General features: G+C 33.4%; 2 protein-coding genes across 2 annotated transcripts; both read right to left on the minus strand.

The window, feature by feature from the left end:
* Positions 1-2,831: 2,831 nt before the first annotated feature.
* On the minus strand, positions 2,832-7,975 carry LOC113700953 (gibberellin 20 oxidase 2-like). The gene is made up of 3 exons (XM_027221381.2): positions 7,361-7,975; positions 6,225-6,546; positions 2,832-3,361 (listed from the first exon to the last, which is right to left on the minus strand). The coding sequence occupies exons 1-3, from the start codon at positions 7,903-7,905 to the stop codon at positions 3,092-3,094; spliced, it is 1,137 nt and encodes a 378-aa protein (XP_027077182.1). The 5' UTR covers positions 7,906-7,975; the 3' UTR covers positions 2,832-3,091.
* Positions 7,976-16,736: 8,761 nt separating this feature from the next.
* On the minus strand, positions 16,737-25,035 carry LOC113701891 (histone deacetylase 19). The gene is made up of 8 exons (XM_027222776.2): positions 24,841-25,035; positions 22,899-23,457; positions 20,710-21,150; positions 19,184-19,414; positions 18,416-18,489; positions 18,264-18,321; positions 17,157-17,225; positions 16,737-17,081 (listed from the first exon to the last, which is right to left on the minus strand). Exons 2-8 carry the CDS (start codon positions 23,424-23,426, stop codon positions 16,980-16,982), a joined length of 1,503 nt encoding a protein of 500 aa, XP_027078577.1. The 5' UTR covers positions 23,427-23,457; positions 24,841-25,035; the 3' UTR covers positions 16,737-16,979.
* Positions 25,036-25,566: the final 531 nt, after the last annotated feature.

Here is a 25,566-nt window from a genome sequence, read left to right on the forward strand (position 1 = left end):
TTTAAAAGGTACCTCAAAATATATTCCAAATATCCCTCCAAAAACACCATAAAAAATCTACAATAAAAGTTTTTTATATATACTGTTACAATAAAATATTTGAAAACACCCCAAAAATAGTTAATCCAAAATTTAGAGTGTTTTTGGTATGTGTTACTATTAAACTTCTATGCGAAAAACTAGTATTTTAAAAACGGGCCAATCCAAACAGTTAGTTTTTTTTTAATAGTATTGTACAAAATTAAAAAAGAAAAAGTTGATTGAAAATTTGATAAGAAGCAAAGGCCAATAACCATGACTAGTATTTTGAAACTCAGACCGAACAATGACTCGATGGAGATTAGTAATCAAAGGTCAATGGATTCAATTAAAAGAACTAGATGACATTAGCATGATGTCATATATATAATGATTAAAAATTCATTTTATTGTATGCAGGAATACATGTAAATACTTTTTAATATGAATAATAATGTTAACTTTTATTTCTCAAGTTTTATTCCCAAACATACTAAAGTTCAATACCTTTGAATCCAATTCAAATTTCATGTTGGGAGTCTTTAAATGCAAACTGATCAGCTCAAAACTAAAATTGTAAGATCTATTTGAAAAGGTAAAGAAATTAAAGCTACGTACAAAAATCTAGAAAAGGCCATAAGAACAATTATGTTTTCTAAAATATTAAAGTTCATAGGAGAAGCTATAAACCAATGTCTAAATTTTTACTTTGTTGCCATATTTGAAAGAGTTTTACAGTTCTCACTTCTGCATCCCTTCTTGCTGACTTTTTTATATTCTTTTTTTTTTATTTTTGGGAAAATCATTCAAAACATTTTTCACAGTTCATCAAATGAATTTTTTTCATCCTTACTTTTAAGATGTTAATTTTACATCCCTTACAAATTCAAATTAACAAAATTTTGTCCCAATCTAAGTTTTTGATCACCTTTTAACTTGAAATTACAATATAACCCATATATAGTCATTTTTTATGTACAAAAAGCTTAAATCCTACTTTTTTAGAGGCAAAAATGAATATAAATTAGATTAGATCCCACTTTTTAGCATACAAATAAATATGATTCAGGTTAGATCCTACCTTTTAAAGGGAAAAAATGATTATGGATCGATCCATTTGTTTAACTACAAATAAGATTTAACCTTTTTGCCCTTAAAAAAATGACCATTTATTGGTTACATGACGGATTCAGAGTGAAAAAAGGTCAAAAACTTAGGTTAGAACTAAATTTTAGCGACTTGATCTTATAATTGACGTAAAGTTACTATTTTAAAAGTGAATGATGAAAAAATTTATTTGACGAAATGTGAGAAACGTTTTGAATAATTTTCCCCTTTCTTTTTTCTTTGAAATCTTTCCTTGTTTTCTTTCTTCACTAAAATAATATATCAAATAATCTGTTTCGTATATTCTTTTCCTCTTCTTTTATTTTTCAATTTTCTAATTCAAAACTTAGATTAGCATCTTTTCCTCTCTCTTCTCTCTATCCCTTTCTTGCCTTTTTTTTTTTTTTTACCATTTTCCCATTTTGATGTTAGATCCATAATGGGCCTTGCTTGAGAGATGAATTAAGCATGACTTTCATTGTTTTTTTCTTCAAAAGAATCGAGGAAAATAAAAAGTTCAAAAAAGAAAATCAATAAAATGGCAAAAAAACACAAGAAAATAGGGTAAAAAAACTCGATTCTTATCAGTTTTTCCAGTTCTTGGTTAAACACGATTTTTGACTGAATTTTTGACCAAGTTTTTTACAAGTCAATCTTTAAGGGAATTTTGGATCGGATGCTTGACCGATTTTCAGTTCGATCAATCGAACCGGCCAGTCCAATCTAAATTTAAAATCATAGACTGCATCAGCGACTGTGCACAAAACAAGAGCATGGGAAAATCTGGTCCACAACTAGTTACATGGGAATTATAAAAAATGAACCCATCAGCAGCTAACGCCATTTCCTTAGCTGAAATACACATGGAGCATTAGAAATTTAGTCAAAAGAAAGGGGGAAATTAGACCCCGATACTATTTTGGGCTCCTTTGAGTTCATCCCAGGGCTGCACTGATTAAAAAATTTATCAAATAGGAAATCTTAATAGAATAGAAAAATGCTGAAAGTACATGCGAGTTACAGTACATATAATAGGATTACAACTTGGTTTTTTTAGTTTTCTCACCCCATCAAATTAGTTTTGGGCTCAGGCAATTCACACATCACTTCCTCATGATGGGGAGTTCTTTTATGTCAAGCCTGTAGCTTAATTTTTAAAATGTACACTTAGTACATTGTTTTATTAAAATCTGTACATATTAGTTGGGAGTATGAACATATTTGCAACTTTTAACTGGACTTGATTGGACATATATAATGATACTTGTAAACAATTCTTTTAATAAAGCAATATTGTGCTAAAAAAGAAAAAAGGTAAGCAATTTTCTTTTACTAACAAAATAGGCCAGAAATATTTACAATCCTCGTAATTAATGCACATATATTAATTAGGACACCTATAAATAGTTGCTTTAAATATGCACATCTGCTGAAGAAAACAATATGTCTTGGACCAAAATTAAGATGTTACACATTTAATCTATTTGTGTTTCTTCTCAACCAATAATTTCTTATACTCAATCCTCGGAATCAATAAAACGGCCAATTCCACCTTAATTTTATTATTTTTTAGCGTCTGAATTTATATATGACAATTCATGCATAAGTATTTGAAGGATTGGGAATTGATGCCACATTTTTGGTTCAAGGATTCAATTGAACAATTCCCTTTTCTATTTTTTTTCCATAACTCATGCAGCAATAGCTAAGTGAACCTGTATCTTTATCTCTTGAATATATGGAAAACATATTAGTGCCCCAGTAAACGCAGATTTTTACTCCTATACATTCAGATGTATAGAGACGAAGCTAGGAAATATACAAAGAGCAAAGATAACTTGGGATTGGGCTATATAAGACAAGAATGGAGTTTTTCTCCTTTGGATGGGATTTTTTTTCTTCTTGTTGTTGTTTTTTTGGGTGGGGGGGGGGGGGGTGGGGAATATAGAAAAAGTACAAGAAACCACTAGTTGTAACGTTTGGTGGGTAGAAAGTAATGAATGAAACTTTGTAGGGTTGCAACATCAGCTCTGTAGTGTTTCTGAGTGAATTCTTGCAAATCTGACCATGTGAAATCAGGGTACTTCCTTTGCTCTTCTCTGTCAATAAGATCCTGTGGGGGTCTCACTACTTTGTCTTGTTTTGGGCACAAGAAAAAGGCTAATGATCTTCTGACACTCTCCTTGTTCACCAGTGCCCTGTGAAGGCAGCTCTTGTATCTTCCATTGGACAATGCCTACGTATCCCAAAAAAAAAAAAAGGGAAAAGTTATATGAAAAAAAAAATCAGTGATTAAGAAAGAGGAAGAACACTTCGTTTGTTGTAGATGTTAAACATGTATATTAATTGAGAAAATCATTTGTGCAATGGCGTGTTTAATTGTAGCATTCCAATCACAATGATTTCTGTGAAAATTTTAGATGCATTAGAATATTGTCGAAGAAAATGTAATATGTTATTAACCTATAGACTCATATCAGTTAGATTATATTTTTTTTTTCGTATCATTATAGAAATGTAAAATATGGCCAACTTAGACTCTTCTAGGGTATAAAGCATGTGAAATTCTTCTTGTCAAGAAAATGAGTTGAATTTGCCAAAAATCCCTAACAACGAATATCCATGTAAATTATGTTAAAGGGTATTTTTTTTTAACACTTTAATATACGTTTTACCATAGCACAACCTTGATTCTATTCTTGATCGAAAATTTAATGAAAACTACACAATGATAGGAATAAGAAGTTATTGAGTTTAGCAAGAAATGCCAGCAGAAAAGGAAATATATATATATATATATATATATATATATATATATATGAATATATGACGTTAAAAAAAACTTCTCAAACTTGGTTTATTATTTTAAAAGACTTTGGACTAATATATTTTTGTAAGGGCACTTCGGTATAACCTTGGGGTGTTTAGTGCATTCAACCCTGTAGATAACAGTGCTTTTGCAATTTATCTAGCATTAATTACCATACATACATACATACATACATACATACATACATATATATATATATATATATATATATATATATATATATATATATATATATATATATATATACCATGTATACCATGCTCGTCATTGTTTGTTAATCAATAAAGAGTGAAGTTTTCAATAATCTTGTTATTTATTTAAATATTAGGATTACTAGATGGATGGTTTGAAGTATGATACTCTTTTTCTGAAATTTTCATTAATTTTATTATTCTGAAAATGTCACTGGCTAAGAAATGGAAATGGTCGACAAAAATGAAGCAATGATACTCTTTTTGTAACTAGAAGGTGTAGTGTAAATGCATCAATTTCTAAATGTATTTAAGATAAAATTACATATAACAAAGTGAGAAAAAGTCTTTCACGTTTTAAAAAATATATAGGAATTAACTCTATTCACAATAGAAAAAATGCTAAGATTACATAAAATTACTTTCATAGTTAGCCAAAGCTTAATTTCCACATCCTTTGCACTGTTAGGCTTGTACATTAAAAAGGATTAAGACAGTGTGGTCATCTTTATTTTTTTAAAAAGGAATCAAGACTTGTTTATGATGTTTGGTAATTCTATATATATATATATATATACACATCAAGCGGTCCCAAATGCACATGATCTAGGAGACCACTTTTGGCATTGCCCTTTGTGTGGGTGCCCACATGTTCAAGAAAAAAGATTCTCTAAATAGTACCAAATAAGAATGTTGATCTAATAAAAGGTACAATCCAACCCTCCAGGTGTGCGAGATTCCATAAATAATATGGATTAATCTTTTTTTTTTTAGTGTAAGCAAAAGGACTCAAACCCGAGATCTCACGCTTACACTCCCTCCCCCCGTACCATCCAACCCATCCCTCCCCCCATGATTAATCTTATATATACTGTCAGTGTATATATTATTATCATTAGATATATGATACATGAGCAAAATTTGAATTTAAAATTCAAAATTTGCTCATGTGCCATCCATCCGATTGTAAAAGTATATACACTGACAGTATATATAAAATTTACTCAAATAGTATAAGAAAAATATTGAAGCCTACCTATTTATTTTTATTTTTATTTTTGGGTTAGGAGAAGTATCCCTTTATTTGCATGTATTCTGATGAGCAGTGTTATAAGGCATACTTACAATTTTATCTCTTTATATTTCCTAGAATAAGTTTTGGAACTTTTTGAATATAGTCACACAAGTTTTCAAATTCATATTGAAATAATGTAACATACATCTAGATCCGTCAGTGCATATACTCACAGTATAAAAAGAATTGATCCTTTAATAATTAATTGGACCTCTTATTTATCTAGTTTTAACATTATTGTTGGCTAACATATACTACGATATTTGGGAGCTGCAAATGACTTGTGAAATGATTTAAAACCATTTTAATAATGTTATGCATATTCCAAGAGCAGAAGTCAAAGTGAAACAGTGAGGAACAAAGGATTCATTTTTTGTCTTTACCCATGTTTCTATCTAACCAACCTCACTGTCCTCTATAGTAGCAACAATAGACACCTATATATCGTAGGTCACCAACAAAATGGTGTTAATATTAAGTACAGTTTTTTTTCGCATTTTGTTTCAAATTATTAAGTAATTCCATCTCCTATCTGTACTTATCAATAATCATTTGGACTTAAGTCTTTATTTAAACACATCTAATTAAAACTCCATGGAGTGAAAAAGGAAATGAAACAAGAAATGTTACCATACGTAGACAAAAGAAATGGCTTGAACTTTTTTATTTTTCATATGTAAAATGGCTTGAACTTAGAAGCAACTTATTTACAATATAAGGGATTTTCTTGTTTAATTACCTCACCCCAATTTTAGATTCTGATTTTCAAAATCCAATTTTTTTCGCCGTTCTTGCGTGTATTTGTATATGGAATCGACAAAAAAGTTAAAATCTAGAATCTATTACGAGTAGCTTCTACAAACAAAAAAAAAATGCAACATTTAAAACAACTTGGACCAGCCCCCCAATCATGTATAAAATTACCTTCAAACTTACTTAATAATTAAATGAAGCAAATAAGTATGAAGCATAATACTACTACTTTTCAGAGAACAAAACATACCATAAATGTGTCACCAAGGTTAATGACAAATGCATCTGGTCGAGGTCGAATGGGTCGCCATTGGTTGTTTGCAAAAACTTCAAGGCCTCCAACTTGATCTTGATGAAGAATGGTTAAGGAAGTTGGATCACAATGGGGACCAGTTCCAAGAGTCAGGCCTGGTTCTTTACAAGGTGGATAGAAATTGCACCTCATTAGTGAACTACCATCTTCAAAGAATTTTCTGTAGTGGGAACGTTCTACTCCCAAGCTAATTGCCAATAATTCCAGGATTGCTAGAGATAATTTCTCCATTGCCTCACAATATTTTTGGTAGACCAACCTACAAGTAAGAATCTTATTGGACATTTTTCTTTTGAGTTAACAATATATGAATTGATAACATTAACAAGAATGGTAGAAAACAAAGAAAGACTGAAGTACTGAAGATGGCTTTGCTCGAATCTGGCTAGCTATATATATAGAATTTGTATCAAAGTCTTAAATTTTTTTTTTATCAAGGGAAGTACAAATCACGTATAAACATTTGAGAGATTATTAAAAGCAGTAATCAGTGTTAAGTCTAACACGTTTGTAGTTGAATTTCTATTTCGAGAGCAATAATTTTAAACCCTAATCTACTTTTTCCTCAAGAAAAAGAAAATGAAATTAGCTGTGAATTTCTTGTTCCATTTCCCAAGTTCCCAGCTATCTAGAATTATAGATTTACTTCTACTCCAAGATTCTTGCACCTAATGAAACGAGGGATGGTCCAGATATATCGGTAAAATTTTTTTATACATTAACAGTGTATATACTAATAAATTTAAATGTATATTATATGTGCAAAATTTAGTATTCTAATTCAAATCGAGATGATATGCCGTACATCTAGATGCGTGTAGACACTAATAGTGTAGGAAAATTAATTCAAGATATACATGCATGCTAAAACTATATTCTAGAACGTGTTATTCTAAAAATTTTTGTAGGAAAGTGGGAAAATGAAATAAGGGGAAACAAACTTGAGAATCAAACCTTCATTCTAATATGAGAAATAAAGAGCCTCGTCAAACACGTTTAATTTTGATTTATAACTTAATTTTTACCTGTAGGTAAAAAAACCAAAAACCAAAAAAACTATGTAATGTTCTCACCCGGTTTCTTGGAATTCTTTCCCAAAGGAGGATGTGAAATAATTAGGCACAGCAAGGTCATGGCTGTTGCCATGGTTATACACAAAAGATAACGTTTCCTTCCATGGCAATTTAGACGAAAACCGGTGAGCATGGGCACCTGAGTAGCCATAAACGCTGCCTGGTTCCCTACGAGCATCAAGCTTTTTAGCAAGCGGAAGATTGAAGATGAAATCCAGATGTTCATGTGCAGCTCGAATAAGATCCACATCTACACCGTGTTTGATAACTTGGAAGAAACCATGGTTAATACAGGCAGCTCCAACAAGGTGAGCAGCAGCAACAGTTGCCTCCTTGTCACCTTTCAAGAAGCCCTCTAGGTTTATGACTGGCTCTCTTAGCTCATCCTGAGAGCCAACCAAGTCTTGATGAGGCCAGAGGAATTGTGTTGGCATGTTTGCTTGTTTATGTAGTATGGATATGTCAAAAACCAGGATTTCATTTTTCAAATCATTTGCAGGGTTCAATTGGGGACACAGGAGGAGATCTGAGACACTTAAATCCATTAGGTTGTGAGACTGATTGTTTATGAAGTGGAATTTGGAATCTAAAAGCAGTCTTTATGCACCATATCAGGTTAAAAGACTAATGCAGCTAGGGAACAAGAATAGGAACCTGCATTGAAGTATTAAATGTGATTAAACTGTAGAGTAGATTGGTGAGTTTTTGTCCTTCTTATATATTTTTGTTCTTTTATTTGGGGTTAATTGTGTTCAGACCCCACTTTTGATGTTGTTAAAAACTTCTGTTAATTTGGTTTTACATTTTTGATTAATGAAATGACATGTACAACTTACGTAAAAGTTCGATAATAAATCCAAAAAGTGTGTGACGAATGTTTACATAATATTGTACGATAGTTCATAAATAGTTAAATCAAAAATAAATTATTGTTGTAATTTGAATTAGTGATGTTTCCACCATTAGACTGAGGCTAGCTTATTAGGAAGTAATCAATGCTTTTAATTAATAATCTCCTAGTAAAATGTCTCAATTACAATAGAAATCGCATTTTTATCAAATCCAATTTGGTTCCTACACCAATACATGAGCCTTTTTTTTTTTTTTTTTTTCAAGGCAAGTGATACTTACACTCCAAAATATTTAATTCAATTAAATATTTTCAAATGTTCAATCAGTTCATGCATAACCACCAAAAAACTGAAAGAGAATAAAAAATAATTCAAAAAATAAATGGATAAACAACGAAAAACTGAAAGAGGCTAAAAGAGATAGGGAAAGGAGTGTGAAGGAAAATGCCAAGGCCGTCCTTCGGAAAGGTTGAAGAAAAGGGTGGGAAGGTTGCCAAGAAGCCAACAACTGGGACGAGTGACGCCCTTTATCCCTTTGGTCATTTTCTCACTACAAAACAAATGAAACTCCATGCAGCAGTCTCCATCCCTTCTTACTCCCTTTTCTCGTCTCTTCTACTAATTGAAATTGCTTCTTCCAAAGAACCCTAGGCACATAATTGTGTCTTTTCATGCAGTTTTTTAAAATTGAAGTTGATCTGCATAAAAATCTTCTCTTGACTGTAACCACATATAGTTTCTTACTTGGCTTCATTTTAGGCCTTTAGTGTTGTTAGGTTTTGTGGCCATTTATTTATTAGATAGTATTGGCACATGTCTTAACCTGTAACCTGTCATCTAGCTGAAATGAATCCACTTATAAAGTTCTAATTACTGTTCATTCATATGCAAAATTGTTGTCAAGTGTCATGAACTGGTTTGAAATGTTATCAAGATAATTGGATAAGTTAGGCAGATCATTTGTTTATAAATAGATTAAGGAGGACCACTTCTGTTGTGATAATCTTATGAATTCTAACTATTTTTAGTCAATTTTGAAACAACCAAGGCCATACAAACATGCCTGATCACATATAAAGTTATTTGGTTCACACAATTCTTCAAAAAAAAACATTTTTTTTGTTACCAAGTATAAATTAATTGATAAACTAGTACACTTAGATAACATACCCTTGTTTATGCTGAAAACGAGATCCTAGAAGAAAAAAATTAGTAGAATAAAATTACATAATGTGGAAGAAAGATGTGATGTGATGCTTATGGCCAAAACAGTTAAACCCCACTTTTTTTTTTATTATTATTATCGGTTTCTAGCTTAATCAATTGTGCTGTTTTTATCAGAACAACATGCTAGCCAAATCAATTCTTTTCAGTTTTGTAATTTATTCACGACTCAACAATAATTTTTGAGGCCCACAAATAGTCCCTATGAAAATCCCATTAGCCATTCAGAAGAGATCATCCATTTCGTGTGGCGACAACCATGCATGAATCTGCACATACATTTATGTCGTTTCCTTCTTCTCCACTTTGGGAAGTAACAAAAAATATATATTTTTTTTAAAAAAAATAAAAATAAAAGCTCTTTCTTCATGGATATGATTGATTAAACCAAGAATGGTTACCCTCCATTTGATCTGGTTCACAAGCTACATCATTTTGTCGTGGAACACACTGTGCCACAAGAATACTTTGTTTCCCACGTAGCCTAGAAGTTGAAGTTAGAGCCTCAGATATTACCATGTGGAACCTACAATATTCTTGGCACTACTACTTGGTATGATAAGATTTGTAAGGCAAGGCATATGACAGAACATACTCACATCACTTTATGAGGGAACAAGAGGAGTTTCTAGACATGTTTTTGAGAATTTACATCAATTAGTGGATTACGAGGTTTCTGTTTTGACTCTTGAACACATCCCTTTTTCCTTTCTCTTTTACACGGTTGCAACTTTAGAGACTGTCTTGAACCAAAATTTTAAGACAACTACTTGACGTATTTTGATAAATCCAAGTGAAGGGCTGTGTTTCAAAGCCACCCTAACCAACAAGAAAAGGTGGAGAAGCCAGGCTCACGTGAGATTGTACAAACTCATCCAAAAAAAAAAAAAAAGGCTGAATAAACATTAAAATGAGGTAATACATGTTATTATATTATTAAGATACAATTTGACGAAACCAATTCAAAAAATTATGGCTCTAATTCGGTTAATTAAACACAAAGGTGATGAACATCAAAATCAGACTTGGGTTTTGTTGAAATTCTTTGAGTGGAATGCGATGGTATGATTTTCCTTTGGACTACTAGAAAGTTTGAAACCTCCATTCTTTAAATTGATCTGTAAAAATGCTACACACATCTTGGACCATTAGGCATTTTTGATATGAGTAGTAAACGCTTTTATGAATTTCTCTTTCACCATATGCTTTTGGGAGCAGAACAAACATTAGTTGCTTGCAAGTGACATGTAATCAAGTGTTGTACCAACAACTTCAAACAGTAGTCTACTTTTCATGGAATTAAATGTGTTTTCATTTAATTGGATTAGTATTGATAACGTTTTCCTTGGGGATCAGCCTATGCCCAAAATTATCAAGCTCATGGTATGATACGTAGACAGTTGTTGATGGAGGAGGTTTTCATATGATCAATGACGGAACCAGAACACTTACTTTGAGGGGGTGACTTTCATATATATGTATATACTTTAGGGTTAATTTTAAAATTTGGTAGATATTTAAGGGTGTAAATAATTTTACTTGTAAAAAGATAATCTTGAAAACTTTCAAAATATTAGGGAAGAGATAAATTTGTAGGACTTTGGGGTGACGGATGGGCCCTCCCGACCTCCCCTATATTTGTCCTTACATGTGATTTAGAAGTCTCGAATTCAAATCATTAAACGATCGATAAGAGTCTACCGTTGATTCTCTCGCATAAAAAACAAATAAGTTAAAAGGAAAAATGGGTTCTCTATTGTAATTCTGACTTACAAGAGCAAGGCTTTGGCTGAATATATAAAGTGCACCTCAACACTGTAATCTTTCAAGAAAAACACCTTTTTCCATATTCAACAAGGGAAAAAAAAATTCTGACTTGGGTTAACACACAGCAATCAAATGTTTCCTAGTACCTTGATAACTAAATTGACACAATATTCACATCAAAAGTAGGAGAAATTCCCTCGAATTCTGTTAATAATCAACAAATCAAAATAGAAAAGGTTGTCCAACTGCAAAATTTATTAGATGGTCGACAAATTTGTTTCCAAACTAAAACCCGACCTGAGCAACTTGGCTTTTATAGCCTAAGTCCCCTATGTCAATAGCTCCTTGATTCTTATGCAAAATTCTGAATGTCCAAGAACATCCATACCAACAAATTTGTTGCTTGCCAGCATCTGAATTCCACCATGACAATGTCCATCCCATCTTTGGCCTATTCTCCTCGCCAAACAATAAACTGGGTAAGGACACTTGTTTTTGTTGTATAGTGGTCAGAAAATCTTTTGCTTTGGCTAATGTTTATTCTTGTATATATTCCACATAAGTCAAAACTTTGTATTGCAAACAAAGGAACTAGATATGCATATCGTAACTATGTGATCCAATGATGTGACATAAGTGAAAAAAATAATGCTGCTGATGATAGATGTGAGAGAGAAAATATTAACTTCTGAGGTACAAGGACAGTTCTTGTTTTACCTTCTGTTTTGGATATGAAAGATAAAAAATTATTAATTGTTCTGACTTTTAGGCTTGGCTGGTTACAGTGTTTTGCTAAAGATAAGTTTCAAAAATTGGACATTGAAGAATCAAGTACTTTAAAATTTGGTTCAAGTAGTTTCTAAGTAAATGTGATTTTAAAATATGCTTGAAAATTTTACACAATATAACTGTGACATTAACTGCTAAATAGGAGGAAACTAACATTTGGCATCCAAAAGTGCTTTCAATGTTCCATCAAGAGGAGGAAAGTTGAGTGGCTTCAAGGATGAGAACAAAAAACAACACAAATTTATGTTAGTGGAACCTTACTCAATCAATTTTGAGATTATTTTCTGAATAATTATTAGGATTACAATCAAAACACCACCTCAAATAATGCATATTTCTCACTATGCCCTACTTGTTGTCCAGTTGGATCAATCCACAACATCTTTGAATTTTGCAAATTTAGTAAAGTCAGCCTAGCAACCCCAGCTTCAATCATTTCATAATGTGAGGTGCACATATTATGGCAAGGAGAATTATGCTTTCAATCGAATCAACAATTTGTCAAAATCATAATTTTTGTTGTTATTATGTGAAGGGTATATTTGTCTTTTCATTTCTGAGAATGTGGAATCACACTTTTTTACCACACTTGATGCTTTCACTGAGGGTACATTTGTATGTTTAGTTGAATATGTGCATCTAGAATGACTATGTTAGATTCAATTGGGATTTGCTGATTTGACTGTATTATACAGGGGAAAACTGAAAAGTAGAAAGCTTATTTGGATTGCAAGTTTTCGAGAGTTTTTGGAAAAAATTACTGTAACATTTTTTAGGATATTATGTATGTGTAGTGATTGAGAAATGTGTAAAAGAAATATTCACAAAAATTGTGAATTTTTTTTTTGTGAAAAATAGCAATCCAAACAGGGTGTAAAAGTAGTGACAATCCTTGATTGGCAATAGGAGGCTAGATATAAAATTTATCATTATCTATACTAAAAAATGTTAATTAAGAAGTAAAAGCTTTAATTTTTAATTACTATCAGAGATGGTTGCAAATATAAACTCATTGGATCAAATGGAGTATTTTTCTAGACACGAAGAAAAAAAAAGTATAGAAATTACACCTGTGGTACAATACTAGATATCAAAGTACAAAAATCACATCTACGATTCAATGCTTAATATGGTTTAAAAGAAAAAAAAAATTAATCCTTTATCGACAAATTGATAACACGAATAATAATAAAAATCATATGATATTTTTGTGGGAGGAGGCTAGAAATTTCAACATTTTTTGTTTGAAAGAGTAGGGGAGGGGGGAAGACAAAATGAGGAGTTAACATAAAATTTTATAAAATGTTATAGTAACAAAAGCAATTTCGTAGAAGTTAAAGGGCCAACCACGGCTGCTGAGTGCTGATAACCCATGCCTCTTTTGCTAACTTGTTAACGCTATCCTCGACATTGCACCTTTTTTCTTCCTGGTTTTGGGTGACAGAACCAAAACACTACACTTGCTGCCAAGTGAATAAACAGACAAACTCTAAGAACTGGGGGTAGTTAAGTAATTCATCAGGCTTTTAATTGTCTAGGAAAAGTATGTGTCCAAGTAATGCAATACTTCTCCTTTGAAGTTTACTTTTCTGGGTAACCCTCCTTAAAATTTAAAAAAAAAAAAAAAAAAAAGGCTTCAAGAAGTAGACATTTGAGAACATCACACCATGTTAATCTGTGAACAAGTAGTTTTTTAGGTGAATTTGATTTTTAATGCTTTAAGATTTTAAACATTATTGTTGTCACATTAATTGCTAGATTGGAAGAAAATAACATTTGGCATCCTACAAAAATACCTCCTGAAAGAATGCATGTTTTGGATTGCCCTCTTCATGGTCCAAAGGTATCAATCCAAAGCTCTAATCCTTCTAATTTTCCAATCTAGTGAAGTTGACCGGCAATCCAATCTCATTTCTCATGTGAGGTTCAATATTGTTGCAAGAAGAAGGGAAACAAAAAATGTGTTGGGCCAGAAGAATATGCATTAAAGGCATGTTTGTATAGATATCATGATTTTCATTTATTTTCTTATTTTTGGAAGGTATATCTGTCACTTCAATTTTAAGCATGTGGAACCACACAGTTTTTACAAAATTTTTGCTTTTATTAAGGTTACATGTGCCTTTTCGATGGAATATGTGCATCTGCAATTGATGATAAAAAAAAAAGATTAGCCAAGTTGATTATATTAGTATTCAGTTAAATGAATTTTTAAAGGTGCTTTTGGTAATCAACTCGATGTATTTTTAGTAACAACTTCGGTAGTATTCTAAAGATATTACACAATAGTTATTAAACTGACCCGAAAGGTGCTCGGTGAGGAGTGGATCAATGAGTTACTGATTCAACCGATAGTTGGTGGTTGAACAAGTCACTATAATATAATTTTTATATTATAATTCACACTTTTGAGTACAAAATATAGGATAAAATATGTCATAGAAATAATCCATCTTTCATTGTTAACAACTCACAATCTTGCGAACAATTCAAATAATCTTGCATTGTCCAGAAATGACACAAAGCATTTGAAAGAAATTCTGAATAAAAATAAGCGATAATTTCAAAAACCTCTGGAGAGGTTTCTAACAATTTCACCATCCTCTGCTAAGATTCTAAGAACATCACTAACCTTCCTTGAAACCAATTTTTTTGTAACAATTCTGCCCAATTCAAGAAAAAAAAAAAAGCAACAATAAAAAAAATAATTTCAAGTGTGAGAATATTTATTTATGCCAAAAGTGCCCCTCAACTATTATACTAGTTAGATTAAATATTTGATCTAACTTTTTAATTCGCTTATGGAGCCATTACTACACATGATCAACAAAAATTTCAATCATCCATAACAAAAAATAACAACTTCCGTAGCTTAAGATTCTCATTATCACCACAATTATAAGAAAAATTAACCCAACTGAAATCTCTTTATATTCAATTCCTTTATTTGTCAAGTACATAAATTGGAAAAAGGATGTCTAGTATTGGATCCCATTTTTAGATGCCAAATTAGATTTTCTTTTTTTACATTTTAAATTATGGTTAATTTAGTTTGTAAACGGCTTAATTGTTTCTCATGTCTAAATCCTTTAATTTATCAAGTGCATTACACCTGATTTCTTTAATTTGTCAAGTATATAAAAAATAAAAAAATACACCTAGTTTTGGCTCTATTTTTGGATGGCAAATTAATTAACTTTTTACAATCCAAATTATGGTTAATATAGTTAGCAAATGTTTAACTATTTTCCTTCACATACATGTGTAACGTATCCTAAATTATAAGGGCAATAGAGTCATTTGGCAATTAGTTATGTAAGTGTTAGGTCTCAAATGACTGATAAGGGAGGTAAATGAAATTTCTAAAACCTCCGGGCAATGTAGTTAAACTGTTAGAAACTTTAGGAGAGGTTTCTGAAATTGTCCCCAAAAACAAATTTGCGCAAGTTCCCTTGTTGTCCTTATAATTTTGAAATTGGTTTTAATTCAATTAGAATACAGTCTCTAAATGTGCACACAGAAAAATACAAAGGCACATGCAATTACATATCCACACAAAATTGCCGACATTATTGTATCGAAATGATCATTGCAGACGTTTAGGTGCATCAGCCGAAGTAATACAAGAAAAGAAAAAGCAATCGCATGGAGTAATCTCTTTGAGATCTATATCTAGGAATTTACTCCCTGATTATTTCTTTCCACTTAAAATTACATGTAAAATCATGCACAGAGAGCACTAAATTTTCCATTCCCTTTTTTTGGGTAAGAAAAATTTTTGATAATTTCAACACCAATCGCTACTATGGATAAAAACACGTCTCCAAAATCACTAGTCACTAACAAAAATATTAACAGATTACTTATCAACACAACCCTCACATCTTACCAACACACTTCTCACATCTATAAAAGGAATCGAATACAACCTTTCGTGAGAAAATGATCAATCCTTACCAATTAAACCGACATGTAATGGCAAATTATTTTCATTAAAAGTAGTGGACAGCAGTGATTTTTGTTTGGACAGCTTGGAAACTTTTATCACAAACCACGCTGATAGACCTCTGTCTCAACTTCCAACTAAAATGTTTAAAATGTTTTTGAGTTGTTTAGTCTACTTTGTAGAATGGGATTTTCTTTGGACCACAAGTACAGTGTTTGCTGCAGAGAAAATCACATCATGGCAATTTGTGTCAATGGTCCACTCCAGCATTTTAAAAAAATGCTACATGGTTATATCTGAGTGCTTAACTTAGTCTAGATCATTTGCCTTTAATCATCCTCGAGGCTCAAATGAACAACACTGATCAAACTTGCCCAGAAAAATGCATTTTTTTCAAAAGATAATTACACATTGACTCATGTAGCATAACTAACCAAAACTAGTGCAGCCATGTAAATGGATTGTTTTTTTGGGAGTACATCTAAGGGGAACTTAAATGCAGCCCCTTCTGATCATTTCTTGCTGGTTTACAGTCATTTGTTGGCCTAGCTACCTGAACCTATAAGAGAATGCTGAACTGTGCAATTCATGAACTATAACATGGCAGTGGGTTAACTATGGTGATAACAGCAGAGATCAACTCGAGTCATTACTAATATGAGCAGGACTAATAGACACATACATACAACATGATTAAATGTACAGCAGTAAAAACTACAGTGAAACTTGTCTACTCAAAAAAGCCAAAGGTTATGGTAGCAGAGATCGACAGTTGCTAAGAGCATGCCATCTTAGGCTCTTTTGCCTAAAAACCATTTCCTACTTTTAACTCAAGATGCCATATTTTCAACTGTATTACATTTTTTGCACCCCAAAAAGAGAGGATACGTGGTAGAGGTGAAAAATAAAGATAAGTATATGGGAGATAGAAGAATTCTTACAGAAGTAGCAAGTACACCAAATTAAATCACTAGCATGCCCAAGCAGAGGCAATAGGATTTACATAAAATAAACCAGCTCTACTTCAAAAACATATACGAGGTCAAGGATTCTTGTCAACAGGCTGATCAAATGGCTTACTTGAATTTCCAGGTTCCAATTTAACATTTGGTTCATCTACAGCAGCCAATACTGAATTTGGTTCCTGATGAACAATTGCAAACATGAACATTAGCATTATGGATTGCTTGTTTTATAGATGGAAGTACGTTGGATACACCTTTAAACCAGCTGACTCTGTAAGCATTGGGTCTGCTTCTCTTGGCCGCTCATCTTCATCCATATCATCCTGAAGATTGGAAAACAACAATTGGTTATTCAGCGGGAAAGAGTAGCATAAAGAAGTCCAGCAGCCCCAAATTTAATCTCCATTTTGTTGGGAAAAAAAATACTAATTGAATCCATATATGTCTAAGAAATAATAATCCAACTTCTAGCAGGTGTGTCATATTAAAACGAAAAAAAAATATGAATGAATAAAAGAAAACAGCACTTACAGATTGCAGAATTTATTTTTTTAGTATAGGTGGAAGGGCTCGAACCCGGGACCTCTCACTTACACTCCCTTCCCTTGAACCACCCACCAACCCATCCCTCCCCCCTTACAAATTGCAGAATTAACAGGACTAGTCTGTAGAGAAACTCATGTTTCTGAATGTACAAGAGTATCAACCAATAGCTAACACTCTTTACAAGACAAGCTCTTTTGGTGTATAAAATTAAAGATCAAAAACCAAACCTATGAGATTTATGCACACCAAGGTCACCAAGATAACTGTATTCTGGATTTCTGTCACCTCATCTTGTTTCAATAAAAGTAGGAAGGAAACAATTCACAGAACAGTAAAAATCTCCTTCATTGTCCAATGGCTAACAGTTGAAATGAAAAGGAGCACTAATTAGTAAAATAGGAAGTGGGCATGGAAGCCAACAAAGATGTAACAATACAGACATAAACATTATGAGTTTCATATCATTTCATAGCCATTTCAAATGTTAACAGTTTCATTTCCAATAGTAACTAGATGATTGCTACAACAAATACAATTTTGTTTCAAGCTTTCTTACAAAGGCAACCACCAAGCAAGGGGAAAAAGAAAACCTTTAAACTCAACATACATGCAACTAAGGCATTATATACTTGAGGTAATCGGTAAAGTATCAAATTTCCTGCATTAAGTAAAAGACTATTCAGGAATTCTAAGTTTTGTACCCTTGAGAAGACAATGGCATTTCCTGCTGGAATATCAACATGATCACTTTATAGCATGTTTTTCTACAATAGAGCACTATTCTAGAATAAAGCTGAAGTAAAAGTAAAACATACCGTTTCCTTTGATTCAGGCTCAACATATTCCCTCTTCACTCCACTAGACAAAGGAACACTGTAGGATAAAAGGAGACACAGCACACTTTGTTGTTGAGAAGCACACTCAGGATAAAAACTTACAAAAAATAAACTACTCAAGCAAAACATACCGATCATCTCCATCCATGTTTACATCAGAATCAGGATCCCATTTTCCATCTTCCTCATCTTGATCTTCATCCGCCTGAGTCAAGCAAAGCAAGAAAACTGTTATTCCACTCATAGAAGGAAGAGTTATTGTGCATCAAGTAGATCAAAATATTATGTAAAGAAATGTATCTGCCTTGAGTTATATAAGGTGAAAATGTCAAGCTTCCCTAATGACACTGGTAGTGCAACACTTTGTCAATGCAGTTTGTCTAAGCCAATTTCTCCCAGTTTCTCTACAGGCAATGTGAAGAAAATTGGGGTGGTGATCAAGATTACTTCCTGACAACCCCATAAATGGAAATTGAATGAAAAAAGACCAAGGCTTAAAATAACGACAATATTTGTTATTCATTAATACAAATGTTCTGCTGTTAAGGCAATATTAGTTATTCCTATAAAAAAATTTACTGTTAATTTAAGTGAAGTCGATAGACGTTGTCAAATTAGTATTTGAGAACTATATTCAAGAGGTTCAACCTTGACATCAAGTCAAAAGGCAACCATGACCAATATCACATGTGAGACTCGGAGAAGGTTTAAAGATGAAGGGGGCTTGATTTAATAATACGAAGTAAAACTACATAACCTTTTCAATAAGATCGTAGCAAACCTCAGAAGATGTCATTTGTCTTTTATAAAGGAACTGGATAATCTTTCTTAAATCCAACAAACTTCCCAGAAAACAAGAAAAGCCATAAGTAGGACACAAGACAGTATCTAAAACAAACCTCAGGAAGTTCAGTATCCGGGGGTCGCTCGTGGAATTGCACGCCGGGTGCATGCTGAAGTTTCGAGAGATTATCAAGAAGCTTTGCTCGGATGTCTTCTAAAATCTGACGAGAATTTTTATTTTCCATGTTACTTGGGGCAACATGAAGAGTATAGTCTGGACCAAAATATTCAAAATATTCATGCTGTGGCATCTTGTCTTCAAGTTCCATCCCAAGTGCGACACCAGTCTGCAGAAAAAGGTTAGAGAAGATGTAAGGCAACCACATGTCTAATCTTTTCCCTTTTCATTTTATCAGATGTTCTTTTGGCTGAAGCTTCTACAAATTGCTTTGGTATTTTCTTTTTTTGCCTGCTTGACAGGGTGAGTTTCAGAAGAGATATGCTCCCAATTTTTTGCCACATTCTCATCATGACCACTTTGGCACACTAATATTTCAGTGAAGGTGATTCACAAAACAAAAAAGAGGGGGGGGGGAGGTAAAACAAGTTTTTTGCACAATGTGAATGAAGAGTTCTATGTGAAAACAGTAAACCTAAATATACGCAGAAAGAAAAATAGACAGCAGCGGAATAAAACTAATCAATTTTAAGGTTGAAACCACAAAAATAATTCAGCATGGACCCGATAGATGTGTCACAATTAGAAATCCCTCGAATTCCTAGAACATGTTTTCTGTATACCCATTAAGCCCAAGAGCTCATAATCGCCCTCTATAATTGCAGGAAGACAAGACGAACCTTAACTTCACCTGACTAATGCTTCTCTAATACCAAAAAAAGAATGCCACTCAGAACATCCAAAGGTAAAACATTCATTTTTAACAATAAAGATGATGAATTACTTCTGTCCTTACTCAAATCAAATATGTTGAAACCAAAGTAAGGTACATCAATAATCTTGATATGATTGTGTAGTTCCCGCAGATAACTTCAAGTTTCCTACATGCTAAGCATAAGCAAGAAATTAAGTGACAGTTAGGTTTATGTGTTTGGTCCTTGGGTGGGAAAAGGCATGGGAGGAAATATGTCATGTTCGGGACTTTTAATGCCAGCAGAATATACCGCTCTCCCCCCCCCCCCTTCAAAAAAAAACCCCCCTTCTATCTCATACACATGCATACGCATGCATGGAAACTCACAGCAGTAGCAAGTCTGTGCTCACAAACTGCTATGACAGTATAGCACTGGATTGGAACAAACCCTCCAAGCATGCATATAACTGTTTCATTTGGGTAATACGCCTACTGTATAGTTCATCTTTACGGAAAACATTAATTTAGTATATCACATCCTTCAAGTTTAAGCCACTTTTTTCCAAAGTCAATGCAGTTGTTTCATGGCCTCGATGGATTTCACAAGTCTTATATGGGAAAACATACAAGGATAGCTACTACATTCCAACAATTACATCAAGGAGATGTTTATCAAAACTAGTTAAGAGAAAATATAAAATTGAAAAGCAGAAATGAGGCTTCCAACATATTGTGACAAGTTGATTTCAAGCAAAAGTAGCATGTATTACCTCGTAACACCAGCAACGAGCAACATTACGTATTGTGTAGCCACCTCCACCGAGCAACAGCAGTGGGACATTAAATGATCTCATGTATCTTACACATTCTGCATGACCCTTAATTGACAAGTTAAAGCAACCCAACCTGTCTCCAGACAAGGAGTCAGCACCACATTGCAAGACCACTGCACCAGGCCTAAAAACCTCCATCACTTTGCCCATTATTGGCTTGAACAAAGATTGATAGCTGTCATCATCAATTCCATCATCTAGTGGAACATTAAGAGAGTAATACTTCCCCTTTCCAAATCCAAGGTCTCGTAAATCCCCGGTACCAGGAAAGTAATCTCCAAATTTATGAAATGAAACAGTCATGACCCTGTCTGTAGTATAAAATGCCTCTTCAACACCATCCCCGTGATGAATATCAATGTCAACATACAAAACACGCTGCATAACAGATTACAACAAGACAAATCAGGTAATGCGATGAGATAGTTATTGCACAAGAATGAAATGCATATCATAATTAGTTGAAATTTATAGATCCTAATACATATTGTTCATTAATACCTATTACCTTCACACCACCCATCATGTAAAAGTAAAACTTTTTCAAATGGTCCGAAAGGCAACTTTAGTCACCATGAAAACTAATCTTATAATTTCTATAGAAAAGGTCAAAGTGAGGAGAGGTAGCAAAAGTCAGTGCAAAAACTAGCTTCCCCTTGTTCAGATGGGAGGTGAAGGGCAGGGGTCTTCCAACCCAAATAGAAGGATTTGAAGAGGTGAAACACCAAATGACTGGCCAAAAAAAGGGATGACTGTATTCTCCCTACCTTGAATTTAGAATCTAAATTAAGAGAAAAAAATTTAGTGGCTAAAAAGTGTAACTAGTTTATTACTCAACTCTCCTGTCCAAAAGAAAAGGGGGAGAAAAAAGAAGAAAAATAGAATACATCCATTACCTAGATGGTGAATTTTTAACCCCCACCATATCCTTCTCTGGAAACCAGGTGCATAGAAGTTCTCAAGCCACAATTCTATATGTTTTATCATTTATACAGGAAGACAAGGATGTTTATACCCACTATAAAGGATTCAAGTCTCATTAAAATATCCTGAACATGGTAACTAGAATAACTAAGATTACAGTTTAGGGCTAAAAAGGCAAACCAAATGCCTAGGCATATCCTAAAACCATAATATCATTCAAATTCGAAGTTTGTCCTTGCATCACAGGTAGCTTTGGCATGTTAAGAAGCTTATCCTCCTCCTTTTATTTTTAGAACAACCCAAAAGGACCATGTCAAAATGGAGAGTATACTACTTTGACAAAATATCAATTTTGAAAATTCATTTCATAATGCACCACTTTCCTAAAATATATACGTGACTATTCCTAGCACAATCAATGGCAGGCAGCAAGCTTATTAAATTCCAAAAAATAGAGTTCAGCATAGCAAAGATAAAGTACAAGCCTACCCAACAAAGCCAGAAGATTTAATCAATTAATATCATAATCTACATCTCAACAAACCGTATTTTAATTGTCGACCTGGTACCTTCAGCATACACAGAAAAATGGAACAGGTCCTGCAGAAAATTTAGAAGCTCATTTCCCAATCAAAAAATTGGATGACAGTAATCCAATTCATGAGAAGAAACCCCCACAAAAATAAAAGTGGTTAATGGAGAGAAAGGACAACAGTCAACAAATTCAAACAAAGATTATATAGTTCTTTAAACTGGATCCCATTCACTTGTACCAATCAGAGCATGTCAATTTCAGCATTATATGAAATGCCCTGACAAAAACCATATTTTGCAATATAATTTTTACACATTGAAATAAAACAACATTCAAATTTTCTACAATAGTCATGGCCAGGGAGCTCTACACAATTATAGTTGACTCAGAAACAAGCTTCAGCTATCTAGTTTATCCAAATTAGCCACTTTATGGCATTATAAATCACCTGAAATAAATGCCAGAAATAGAATACGCAAAGTATACACTGGCCATAGAAGCAAGCCAAAAATACATGCCAACTGATGCAACAACTAAAACATTAATAGGCTTTCATAATCTCGACGTTTTTGATACCAGAGATATTAAAAGTAAAGGCTTCATTAGCCATTTAGACAAGTCATAACTAGTTAAGACCATGAAGTCAGGAATTAAAAAACCAACCAACCTCATGCACTTTAAGAAGTTCCAATATTGCAAGCACTATATCATTCACATAGCAGAAACCCGAAGCCTCACATTTCTTAGCATGATGCAACCCACCAGCCCAATTTACAGCAATATCACAATGTCCATGGTTCAACTTCACAGCCCCACCCACAGAGCCTCCAGCATATGTTTGACAGAACGAGTACAGACCATCAAAAACAGGACAATCTTCACCAACATTAAATCTTTTAAGCTGCCTCAACTGATCTTGCTGAGTTTCAGGAGTTATACAACGCAAGAAAGAAACATAATCATCTGCATGAAACCTGCAGAGATCCTTTTCCCTGGCAGGATTGGGCTTTAAAACATGCATATGCTGCAGCAACCCATAATGTGCAAGAAGAGCATGTGTCATCCGAATTCTGTGAGGTTTCATTGGATGACCTTGCCCATAATAGTAGTTCCCAATCTCCGGGTCATAGAAGTAACTGACTTTCCTTTTCACCCCATCTGGTCCAGACGGTAAGGAATTACCTCCAGTTTCCATTGCCAAACTTAAAACACTCTCAAACCAATGCCTAACGAATGAAGGACAAAAACGATAAGCATAAAATCAAAATGCTTAGCCTCTATGCTAATCGGAAAACACAACATGCAATACATAAATGTATACGTACACAAAGAAGCACAAGAATTCAAATCTAGGTGGAGTGAATAGAAATACTAATTGACAGAAGCGAAAGGGACAAAGATATGTATTGCTGGAGATACAAACCCTGTCCTTAGACAAGGAGCAAATCTATGCATAAGCATCATTGGGAAAAAAATGTCATCTGTATAACACAGCAAGAAAAGAGGTCTATAATTTATTTTTCAAATGATATTCTTCAATTGGCTGGTAATTATCCCTCGAAATCATCTTTAGACACGTTTTCAACCATGGATAAAGACTCAACTAAGTAGGAGTCTACTCGGACAAGTTCATGTGCCATCCACAATTCCCTGAAGCTGGAGACTGCAGAAGCAGTAGCAAATTGCTCAGAAAAATCATCTTTAGACACGTTTTCAACCATGGATAAAAACTCAACTAAGTAGGAGTCTACTCAGACAAGTTCACATGCCATCCACAATTCCCTAAAGTTGGAGACTCCAGAATCAGTGGCAAATTACTCTGACGTGGACAACTCAGGTGAGTCATAACAGTGAGTCAATAAAACAGCCAAATCTACACGTTTCGACTCAGGACCAAATCAAAAAACCTCTCTGCTTTACTTAAAATAATGAAAGGCCAGTGACAATCCCCAAAAACATTCATAAGTGAAATCCATCTAACAAAATCCCCGTCAAATAAAAACACCAAAACCAACAAGGAACTCATCTCCAGACCAATCTTTAGCCCAAACGTGTCTCTTCAAAAACCCTTAAAAAGAGGGAGAGAAGAAGAAGGGGAATTAGAAGGGCGACCGATGCTTGCTTCCTTAAGCAAGGAAGGAGAAGCCATTCGCGTTAATAAAGGACCAGGTATTGGAACTCGGTTAGTGGTTTCATAACATTCTTTCCTTTATCGATCAACTACTAACCTCTAAAAGAATGCATACAACGGTACAAGAGACGATTGCAGGACAGATTCATCAACTGGGATGCCCTTATTTTCAATCTCTATCAAAATTTCAAATCCATTTATTTTCATTCACAAATTCCTAAAAAAAAAAAAACCTTAATCTCAAAACCCATTAAAAACCAACCAACCAACAGGACCGATTTTTCCAGACCTTGAACAATGACTAAAGCAAAACTATCACCAAACAATAACCAGCAAAAGAAGAATAAAAAACCATTCATTGCAGTTCTACTAAAAGCTCAAGACCTTAATTAACTGACGCCATTCGTTAACCAGAGTTTATCAGCAGTAAAAAAACCTCAACTAATCGAGCAAATATCCCAGCTGTTTTCCGGTGTACCTGTAAGCAGAGGGCTTCCGATGTAGACTCCAACGCCGTTGATCTCTCGGTGGCTGCCGGCGAAGGATTGAAGAAAGAGAGAAGCAAGAGTTGAGAACTGGGAAGTGATGGAGGAATAGGAAGAAGAAGAACGAGAACGGGGAAAGCGGGGAAGATGCTTTTATACAATGGGGCAGGAATCAGGTGAGGATCCTCGAGATGGATCCTTCTTGTTCAAGCATAGTATAGGACTAGGACTATATTTTGTGACCTCACTTTTTTTTTTTTTTAAGGGGGCTATTGTGACTCCAATTTTTTCAATTATTATTGATTGAGAATCACATACTTTATGGGTGTATAATTAGTTGCAAAAGTTAATTTTTATGGAATTGGTTTTACAATTTAGAAATTAGTTTGTTAGCGAATTTTATGAAAATAAAGATATATAGATATTAATTAAATCCTTGCAAAAAAAAAGGATGGAGCCATAATTTTAAAAAGAAAATTTCTGATATATTACATCAAAGTTTATATTATACTTTTACATTATGTTGTTTTTATTTTAGTCCAAACATGTAATTTAGTTGATAGTTTACAAAAATATCCTTCTTCAAAAGAACGACTATTATGCGTTATTACTCATGGCAATCTAACATGGTCTTTAAAAACGTTTTATTTTTTTAAAAAAATTAACATGTACAATTTACGACCTGTTTGGAACTTGAGTTTTTACTTAAGTTTGTATTA

This window comes from Coffea arabica, chromosome 7e (genome assembly GCF_036785885.1).
Source record: "Coffea arabica cultivar ET-39 chromosome 7e, Coffea Arabica ET-39 HiFi, whole genome shotgun sequence".
Lineage (NCBI taxonomy): Eukaryota > Viridiplantae > Streptophyta > Magnoliopsida > Gentianales > Rubiaceae > Coffea > Coffea arabica.

What these genes read in the sequence shown, in the direction of transcription:
- LOC113700953 (XM_027221381.2), bottom strand. Translation starts at nt 7,905, where the DNA reads ATGGATTTAAGTGTCTCAGATCTCCTCCTGTGTCCCCAATTGAACCCT. An exon ending in AAAGAATTCCAAGAAACCGG is followed by an intron (nt 6,547 to 7,360) that starts GTGAGAACATTA and finishes TCTTACTTGTAG; the next exon opens with GTTGGTCTACCAAAAATATT. An exon ending in ACCTTGGTGACACATTTATG is followed by an intron (nt 3,362 to 6,224) that starts GTATGTTTTGTT and finishes TGGGATACGTAG; the next exon opens with GCATTGTCCAATGGAAGATA.
- LOC113701891 (XM_027222776.2), bottom strand. Translation starts at nt 23,426, where the DNA reads ATGGAAACTGGAGGTAATTCCTTACCGTCTGGACCAGATGGGGTGAAA. An exon ending in AACTTCTTAAAGTGCATGAG is followed by an intron (nt 21,151 to 22,898) that starts GTTGGTTGGTTT and finishes TCTGTTATGCAG; the next exon opens with CGTGTTTTGTATGTTGACAT. An exon ending in AGCCTGAATCAAAGGAAACG is followed by an intron (nt 17,226 to 18,263) that starts GTATGTTTTACT and finishes TCCAATCTTCAG; the next exon opens with GATGATATGGATGAAGATGA.